A 10,174-nucleotide genomic window follows, 5' to 3' on the forward strand; every position below is an offset into this window, starting at 1 on the left:
TAAACCTCTTAAAATGATGAGTATATTTATCGCTTTATAGAACCATCCCAATTCTAAAAGACTTACAGGGGCATAGACACAGTTTCAGCTAAAAATTTCCAATTGTTTTTTCCCTTTTATAAATAGTTAACCAAGGTATTTCTAATGATCATCAAACATTTGAACTTTAGTTGTCGAGATACAAGACAGATTTAGAGCTCCAAACCTTTGTTATGTAAACAGGGTCTTTCTCATGTTTTATTCACTTGGATTAATATACTAATACATGTTCGTTCATAGCAGATAATTTCAATAAAAAAGTTAGTTCTAAATACAATTGGAGAGTTTCTAGTGATTTGCTGAATTTCATTTTGTTATAATTATGATATATTCTATATGTAAACAAAAAACAAGGCACGAGTCTTGTTTATGTTATGAAGAACGTTAAGTTCTGCATCTCCTTTGTTAATCAATAAATGATGCTCAAATTTTTGGTGCTCATTAGATGATGCCTTAGTTGGGAATTTTAAGCTTTAAAATTGGTTTATACTAGGAAAGATAAAAGAAATGTATATTCTAGAAAAAAGTGTTAAAACAATAAAATGATGATATGGAGTATCCAACCATAGGGACAGTATGAAGAATAGACAGTTCATAATGTAAGTTTAAACAACACAAGACAAATGTTTATAGGTGAGTTCAATATTTTTAAAAAAAATTTGATTGAAAGGACGTTTTCAACATATATTTTTAAAAAGAAAATGACAGCATTGGAGTTCTTTGACTGTGAGTTGGCAGGTCCATGACAAGCTTTATGGTAACCTGAATATCACCAAAGACAATAATCCTCTCACATAATACCGGTCGGCACGGGATGCTCACACTCCTCCATTCCACTTCCTATGTTCTGGAGGTCCGTATTTACTCAGCTCCTCTTTTGTATTGTTTGGGCTTGAATGTTATTCGTTATTTCCATATATTTCACGTTCATAAAATTCAAGCCTAATGTCTGGTTAAATATATACCTTCCATTTAACTGCAGAAGAGAAAACTTGAGCTCATAGTTTATTAAGGCAACCCTTGCATTCGCAGATACAGTGAAGGGTCTATATAAAGCTGCCCCAGTACAAATCCGATGCTTCCAGTAGGGAGTGTTTCTGAAAAAAAATTGCCCCTCAGACCTCCGTTGAGGAGTTTTTCCTAAGTGACACACTCAGCAGTCAAGATTTAATAGGAGATTAATTAAGAGATCCGTCCACTGGATCCTGGGAAACGAATTTCTATCCAGAAGAGTTTTTATGAAAAGAATCTCCTGAGATCTGTATTTTTAAGGTGCAATTGATCAATGGTGATGTAAAATTGCTTTATGGGGCGGTAAAAACTTACAAAAAAAATTGGATGGTCTCTGCACTTAAATTTGAATAGGAAGCTAGGAGATCAAATGATAAAATAATTGTATGGCCATAGCGTAAGATAAAGTGAATTGGAAATTGGAGACAGCGTCCTGTCCTTTGTCCGAAAAGTGGATCTATGGGAAAGAACAAATCAGCAGGTAAATAAATTTCAAGTTTAGATATTCATGGTTTAAGATTTCAGAGTACTTTAGGGCACAAAGACACTGCAGAGGAATATGCTGTTGAAATTTAATCAGATACGAGCATGAAAAACCTCTTCTCAATAATACGGTATGTTATCTGTAGAAAGAGAAAACAAGACGTCCATGAATTCCGATAAACTTTAAAAGACTAATTCTGAGGAGTTACGAAGTCATTGAATTGAGATTAAAAAAGACCCCACAGAATTAGGATGAATGCACAGTTAATCATTAGATAAACTTAATGGCATCATATGAAACTAATTTAAGTTTAGAATTCAAGTCCTTTATTTCAATGTCTGAGTCTTCTCAGACAGTCATCAAACAACAGTGAGAGATGTATTGAAACTTATGGAGAGAACGAACAGTATTCAAAATCAAAAGACCGTAAAACAATACAAAATAGAAGCAGAATAAACGTTTCTTCTGTAACAGTTTCTGCATGCATCCGCAAAGTCACAAAACTCTGATGTCTTTGCCGATTTGTTCATGACGGTCTAGCACAAAAGATACAATCTTAGATTATTATGGAGATTGGATATCATAAACAGTTTTTATGATGTAATATTATGCCAAAAATTGATGTTTACGATTTGTATGTCAAAAGCTGCTTTGATGCCAGTTCTTTTTATGATTCAGTCTACCAAATATTTTCATAAATTTCAGACAAAATAAATGATAGAATGAAGACCAAATTCATTTTTCTTAATCGTTTTACTAATCGGATAATATCTTTGATGTGTCAATTGTTTATGAAATAAGTTTTTAATAGTTTTGAAACTCCAAGGGGATGTAATCAGTTTCATCACTTATATGTCATGTTGGTAAAAAAACGTACCCACAAGGATTTGCTGGTGCTTGAAAATTACAAGTGAAATACCTTAGTTATTGATAAACAAGTTGATGAAGCAAGAATATCAACAGTCCCGTTTAAACACCTAATTTTATGTTAACGCCCCCAAAATCTACCTGACTCAAAATCAATAATTTACCGCCTGTCAATCATTAAAAAATTTTCACTGAAAATTGACACAAAACACGTAATGTTGACCCTGATTACCAAACACAGACTTCCTGTGTAATGCTACGTATACACAGATTTTTGACATCTTGGGCATTGGGAGTCTCCAGGTAAATAACACCACTGTTACCTAGACCACTCCCCACCTCAGGTAACCGTACGGTAAAAAAAAAAATGGGTTTTTAAAGTTATTACGTTATTCTTTAATAGATATAGTGTCCTTCTGAGCAAATAATATCTATCATAACTTTACACTGAATTGTCGACGGTTTTTTTTTCTCGTTATTTCCCGGTCATGACAAGGAGCACACAGCGGGTGTGACCGATCGTCAGTGCTAACTCTTTCGTGGCACCTGATCCCATTTCTGATGTTTTAGAGGTCCGTGTTTCCAACGCTCAAAAATTCTTTTGTTTGAAGGACATGTTAGCTTGAATTATATTATCTCCATATATTGCATACAAAACTTGTGTAATTTTGTCCGTTAACCTTACGGAGCTTAAGAATTCTTATCAGACAATATTTTTAGGACAATGGACAAAGCCATAAAATTGTACTCAATAATTGCCTGTAAGTTAGTTTTGTTGAATTTGTTCTGATTCACTCAATTTATCTAGATTTAATAATTTCTCTTTGTTAAATAAATCAATAAATTAATCATATGATCAATAAAATCAACATTTGTGACAAATAACGGTAAAAAATTATATAATGAATTGACAATTGATGATCGATCTCTACACAATACAAGTATATGAAGAGGGTACTATACATTGACCCTGAAGGCTCAGCACCTGAGGATGACTAAGTATCCCTGTTGACTGGTCACATTTGCCATGCGTCCTATGTATAATAAATTTGATGTGTCGGGAAGATGGAATTTTTAGTAGTCAAATTCATTTAAAAACATACGTCTATCAATTTGTATTAAATACTAGTCTGTCAGGCAAAATATAACCGACTGATAGGGTAAATTTACTAACAGGACCGACTTTATACAGGTTTTTCATTGTAAAGATCTAGTAAATGAAAGGTGCAAAAAAAAAAATTTCTAAAATTGAGTAACACATTCTTTTTATATTGATCCATAAGGTTTTCAAATGTAGCTTGGTAAAAATAAGATGTACTACCGGGATTTGATTTTTAGGTAAATTCAATGAAAAACATATTTCAAACTCCCTTTTTCAATTAAAAAATATAATACTTTTATAAATCTCTGACGAAGGAGATGTATCAGTTTATCTACAGTCTTTCAGAAAAGGCATTATGTTAAATGCAGACTGGTGTTTTTCACACCAATTGGTAGGTAACTTCTTACACATTGCTTTGTTGGCGATTTTGTTTCCTCTTCCTGATCATGAGAAGAAGGTGTGAGCGTTCACCAGGAGATGCTTACTTTTCCATGGCACTTTTCCTCACTTTTAACATACACATATAACGGCAATGTTTGCTCTGCTCTCAATTTGTATTGCTTCAATTGACTTTAGAGGTTGAGTACTGTTTGTAATTTAAATATTTGATGCCAAGAAAAGTTAATGCAATTTATTATTTTTTTTTCTTATATAAAAAAGTTATTGTTGCTTTTCTGTTTGTGAACTTATCTATATTGTAAAATAAGTAGCACACATTTTTTTTTAAATTCTATTTATAGTGCATTTGTTGGTGACCAAAGCTCAGCCCCAGCAATGCCCATATGGCTGGAAACAACGGGGGACATCATGTTACGCGTTTTTTACAGACATACAACTTAGCTGGACAGAAGCAATGGTAAGGTTCTATTAAAGGTATATTCTGAATTTTATTTGCATTAAATTTATTAGATTTAAAGGAATTTTACAAGTAAAGGAATAATTATGATTTATTTAAATACTGCTGATGTTATACCATCCGTTGTGTATTTTTAGGTCACCTGAGTAAACTCAGGTGACCTATTGCTATTCGTTTTCGTCCGTCGTCGTGCGTCGTGTGTGGTGCGTCGTGTGTTAACATTTGAACATTTTCAGCTTCTTCTCTGAAACCACTGAACCAATTTCAACCAATTTTGGCATACAGCATCTATGGGTGAAGGGGAACAAAAATTGTGAATTTCATGGTCCCTCTCCCCCTGGGGCCTTGGGGGTGGGGCCAAAACCACTAAAAATAGTGCAATCTTTAAAAATCTTCTTCTTTACTCCTGGACATCAAGCAGACAAACTGTTGGTATGATTGTAATCAGCATTGAGTCCTCTACCAAAATTTTGAAATTCATGGCCCCAGGGTTAGGGGTTCTAGTGCTAGGGCGGGGCTCTATTGATAATATAGTGAAAATGCATTATTTCTTTGAAAATCTTCTTCTCTGCTCCTGGATATCAAATTAACAATCTACGTACTTAGTTATGATGAGCAAGAGTGCCTTTTTCAGATTTGTGAATTTCATGGCCCCAGGGTCAGGGGTTCTGGTGCTAGGGCGGGGCTCTACTGATTATATAGTGAAAATGCATTAATTCTTTGAAAATCTTCTCTGCTCCTGGGTATTGAATAAACTAACTAAGTACATTGTTATGATGACCAAGAGTGCCTCTTCCTAAATTGTGAATTTCATGGCCCCAGGGTCAGGGGTTCTGGTGCTAGGGTGGGGCTCTATTGATTATATATTGAAAATGCATTAATTCTTTGAAAATCTTCTTCTCTGCTCCTGGGTATTAAATAAACTAACTAAGTACATTTTTATGATGAGTAAGAGTGCCTCTTTCAAAATTGTGAATTTTAAGGCCCCAGGGTCAGGGGTTCTGGTGTTAGGGTGGGGCTCTATTGGTTATATTTTGAAAATGCATTTATTCTTTAAAAATCTTCTTCTCTGCTTCAAGGTATTAAATAAATAACATAAAGTACATAGTTATGATGAGCAAGAATGGCACCTCAACCAATTTTGTGAATTTTTATGTCCCCTGTGTCAGGGGTTTTGCCATTTGCTTTAGGGGGGACTTTTGATTATTTAGTGAAAATGCATTAATTCTTTGAAAATCTTTTCCTTTGCTCCAGGGTATTAAATTATGCCAATGGTCTAAGTATATATATATTTTTTTTATGAAAAAAGGTGTATCTAGCAAAACGGTTAATTTCATGCCCCCTGGGTAAGGGGTATGGGGGGGGGGGGTTACATAGTCTGAAAATAAATTAATGCTTTGAAATCTGCTTTTTGGTATTGATCAACCATTTATGATGAAATAAAATTTATGATAAAATTTCCAAAATTTTGAAATAAATGGCCCCAGGGTTAGTGGTTCCTTTGGGATGAGGTGCATAAATGGTTATAAAGTGGAAGTGCATTTTCTGTTTGTTACTCTGATCTACGTCTGGGTATTAAGTAACTAGAGTAAGCATGGTAAGTGTATAATTATGATAAGCAATAGTGCCTCTTTCAAAATTATGAATTTCATGGCCTGTGGTTTAAAACACGAAATAAATTCAATTGTTAAAAGTTATTACATGACCCTCAGGTGACCTATAAGGCCCGTGGGCCTCTTGTTATCATTAATGTGTTTCATGCACATGTCTCTGGACCATTTTTCAAGAAGATTGCTGGTTTGAAATTTTTGTTTATTCTTGTCTTAATTCTTTCAGTTTTATTCAATTTAATTTTCAGTTATACTGCAACGCACTTCATGCCAAATTGGTGGAAATAGAGACAGAAGTAGAAGATGAATTTCTTCGTATTTACGAGATGGATCATGGATTAAAAAGTATATTAAGAAAGTGTTTAAAAACACCATTTATTTGTATATTTATTCATCAAAGTCACTTATAGAATAACAATTATTGGGAAATACAAAAATATTCCCATTAATGATGAAATGTAATAACAAAACACATGGTTTTGTAAGAATATACTTATAGAATTAATTAAATGATCAAAGAAGCTTCTTTCAATAAAGCTGAGAAATGCATACCCAATGTACACGGAGGCCTGGTTCAAATTTTTAAATGTTTTCATCATATTTTATTGAATATTGATATTTAAAGAATACGACATGTTGAAAATTGATATGCTTATTGGAGTATTTGTTTTGTAGCGGCGTACTTGAAATTCTTTTGTTTGCTGTATAAACAATCCTTGCGGAAATGAAAAGTCATCTTCTTCATTTGTCCCTTCACTTTTCTTAACAAATACCTTCGTCACCAGCTTGGGGCAGTTGTCAAAGCGTTAGTTTTAATTTAGAGTCGCTGTGTAAAGAGTTAATCCTTGTCCATTTCAAATCCAACTCTGAAGAAGAAATCGGTCCTTCGGATCAGACCATATAAACCAAGGTCCCAAGTTACAGTCGGTGCTGACTGCTGCTCTATGCACATGAGTGCTGAGTGAACATCTGAATTTGCAGTCCTCCACCGGCACGCCATGGCATCCAGATATGAGTTGAAATTTCTTGAAGGAAACAAACAAATAACGCACATTTTTTTTTCTCACAAATGACAGCAAGCTTCTGGATAGGTCTGACTGATACCTTGGTGGAGGGACATTGGGTGTGGGAGACGTCACAAACAACCCCCGCCTACACTGACTGGTACCCAGGGGAACCTAATGATATGGGACACCGCGAAGACTGTGGTGGCATGTATTATTCTGGGCACTGGAATGATTTTCCTTGTAATACAACCCATAGTTTCATATGTGAAAAAGAGTGAGTTTAATAATTTCGATATCTAAATCCCAAAATTAAAAGAAAAACGATTCAATTTCATCACAATTACCTTCAATAAAATGAGTGAAACATGAGGTATGTACTTATAGTCGACACCGTTCCATTTCAGGTTGGACAATGAGGTCAGCGTCATTGGATGATTGCTATTTACGGTAGCCAGTAATTGTGGGTCCAAATAAAGAATAAATATTTAACACAAATAAATATTATTGTGTCATTCACTGTGCATATACTGTCAGTTGCAAATTAAAGCAACTATTATCAATGCAGGAAAATGTATTAAATTTTCCCTTTATTTCCCGATCATGTTTAGAAGCAGGCTAAAGGGTGCTCACTCCTGCATGGCACCTGGTCCCGCCTCTGATGTTTTAGATGCCCGTATTTGCTCTGCTTCTGCTTTGTATTGATAAAATGGACTTTTGAGTTCGAAAACGCTTCGTTATTTCCATACACTTTTCTGTCATTTACAAAATTATTCTGAATATACTCGAAAGTACCCCGGAAATGACAGTTAAATGCTAATTGAGTTCCTCAATGACAATATCTATGGAGCTTTTTGAAATCATGTCGTCGAATAATTTTTTAAAATCTTTATAAATTGGGTGGAAAGGCAAGCTTGTGCTCGGTGTTTTCAGAAATAATTGAAGTATGAAATATATGAAAAATTACATAAGAATTAGACATTTTGGAAAATGACATAGTTTATTAACTTCCTGCATTCCATAATCTAAGGGATAAGATGACAACAGCTTTGTAATGATTATCTATTAGATCCAAAAAGATGTCATACCCTTTCATGTCCTCTGTAGACATTTCTTGTCATTTTAATTAATTTTTTTCCATCGGCCGAAGCCAATCACAAAAAATAAGGAAAAAGGCCTACAATTTCAATAGTACTTTTACGCATAATTTCGGTTTGTTATCTTCACATTTCACAATGTCAGTTATAGAGGCTAAATCAAGATAGTGATCGCTGTAAGAACAATAAATCGTTTTCTTTGCTTGCAAACATAAGCAAGTCACAAGTTCACTGTGTCCACAAAAATAGAATGAATGAATGAATGAATGAATGAAATTAGGGAATTTGTCTCACGAACATTAAACTCCTCTTATTTTTAATTTGGATTTCTCCTTTATATTTGGTGAGTAGTAATATAACATTTTGATTCTTTGTACAAAAATTCTCGAATTCTAACAAATTTACAAGAAAAACTAAATTTTTCCAAAGACGTTATATTTTATAAGGCAACTAATGCTTTTAAATATAAAATTGTACGGTATCTAATTTTATTTTACATCTTTACCCCAACAGCAGCTGCAGTGTATGAAGTTAAGCTTTTTCTAATGACAACAAAAACAAAAAATGTTTTCCATAAACACCATTTATTAAAAATTATGGTTGAAAACCAAATGTTCAAAAATAATGAGAGATCAATGAACTCAATAAATTCCCCCATAAACATTAAAGTTCAAACATCGTGTCCTCATTGTGGTATCAACATGAATTCTCTTGCTTCATATTCATTGATGACGTCCCGACGGGGGCAAGGCAGAGTTCATGATTATTCACGTTGTTTAATATTTTTTTTTTTTTCATTTTATTTTTGGGGAAGAAAATTCTTTAGTTTTTACAAAGATGCATATATACGGTATCTTACTTGTATCAAGTTGGAGATGTGGGCGTACGCAATGTCCGTTACTTCAAATGAAATGTATAAAATTCATATATATTCAGTTTGTGAAGCGTCTTGCGAATGTTGTGTCATAAAAGTGAATTTAAAGGCGTTTTATGTCTCTGCTCAATGTTTTTGATTACCAAAGAATTATATTTTTAGGCATACTTTGGGATAATCTTTCCATAAATGGAATAAATAAAGACACACTAATAGGATGAAATAACATTATTTTGGAGATTTGAAATGTTTTGACCTCATAGATACTTAATATGAAAACAAAAATAGGTCTGCTAATAACGGGGCGCAATTGGTACCTATAAGAATTCCGATAGATTGTTGAAAGACCTGGTCTCCAAAAACCATGCACATCCCATTGCAATTGGACATTGTCAACCAGGAACTCAAGCACCTCTTTTATGTTAATCTTCAGAGTATTTGTGTGTAAAATCAGACTGTTCTTTAACAAAATAATTTTGCAAATGACCATTGACCAGATAAGTAAATCTTCGAGTTCTTTTTATTAAATAAGTAGCTGTCAATGATATCAAAAAGCTTGGACTTTAATTTATCGTTGGAAATAGTTTCGTATAAAGTTGAAATGTCATAAGTTTTTAAACTGTTGATTTTTGTAAATTCTTGTGATACAACCATAAGTACGTATTCTAAAAGTGCAATGTAATTAATATCCTTATTCATAATTGAATTTAGCATTCCTTGAATGTATCTCACAGTTGCTTCATGCTTTATGTATTGCTGAATCTTGAATTGAACAATATCTACCTGGGATTTTTTTTTTCAAAAAAATTGAATTTATTTTTAAAGTTTTTGATAGAAAAAAGATACAAATTCTCATCACAACGACTATACATAGCTTTGATTAATAATCATTATTAGATTAATAAAATAATAATATTATAGATTTCAGTAGTTTTCTAAGGTATTCTCTGCTATTAAGTTTAAACTGGTTGAAATAGAGACGCGGTATGAAAATGATTTCCTGCAGCAGCATCTACAAAACATGATAAATAGCCGGTTGTATTTGTGCAAAGTTTTTCACCGGTTTATCACGTGTAAATCAAATGTGTGTGAGTGGATGTCTGATCAGTTCGTGCAATATATGAAAAAAGGAGAAATTTTAAACCGAAAACAGAAATAATTTGAAAATGACCAATGACAAGGTAAATAAATCTACGAGTTCCATATTTATTGAAAAAGCAGCTGACAATG

General features: G+C 33.3%; 1 protein-coding gene across 1 annotated transcript; it reads left to right on the forward strand.

Annotated features, from left to right (window-relative positions):
* The first annotated feature begins 3,087 nt into the window (after window positions 1-3,087).
* On the forward strand, window positions 3,088-7,466 carry LOC134230649 (perlucin-like). Its single transcript, XM_062712483.1, has 5 exons — window positions 3,088-3,162; window positions 4,244-4,359; window positions 6,218-6,314; window positions 7,046-7,250; window positions 7,381-7,466. The coding sequence occupies exons 1-5, from the start codon at window positions 3,126-3,128 to the stop codon at window positions 7,409-7,411; spliced, it is 486 nt and encodes a 161-aa protein (XP_062568467.1). The 5' UTR covers window positions 3,088-3,125; the 3' UTR covers window positions 7,412-7,466.
* Window positions 7,467-10,174: the final 2,708 nt, after the last annotated feature.

Source organism: Saccostrea cucullata, unplaced genomic scaffold (genome assembly GCF_032062105.1).
Source record: "Saccostrea cucullata isolate Sc308-1 unplaced genomic scaffold, CSIRO_AGI_Scuc_v1 ctg144, whole genome shotgun sequence".
NCBI lineage: Eukaryota > Metazoa > Mollusca > Bivalvia > Ostreida > Ostreidae > Saccostrea > Saccostrea cuccullata.

What these genes read in the sequence shown, in the direction of transcription:
- LOC134230649 (XM_062712483.1), top strand. Translation starts at nt 3,126, where the DNA reads ATGGACAAAGCCATAAAATTGTACTCAATAATTGCCT. An exon ending in ATTGTACTCAATAATTGCCT is followed by an intron (nt 3,163 to 4,243) that starts GTAAGTTAGTTT and finishes TTCTATTTATAG; the next exon opens with TGCATTTGTTGGTGACCAAA. An exon ending in AGTTTCATATGTGAAAAAGA is followed by an intron (nt 7,251 to 7,380) that starts GTGAGTTTAATA and finishes GTTCCATTTCAG; the next exon opens with GTTGGACAATGAGGTCAGCG.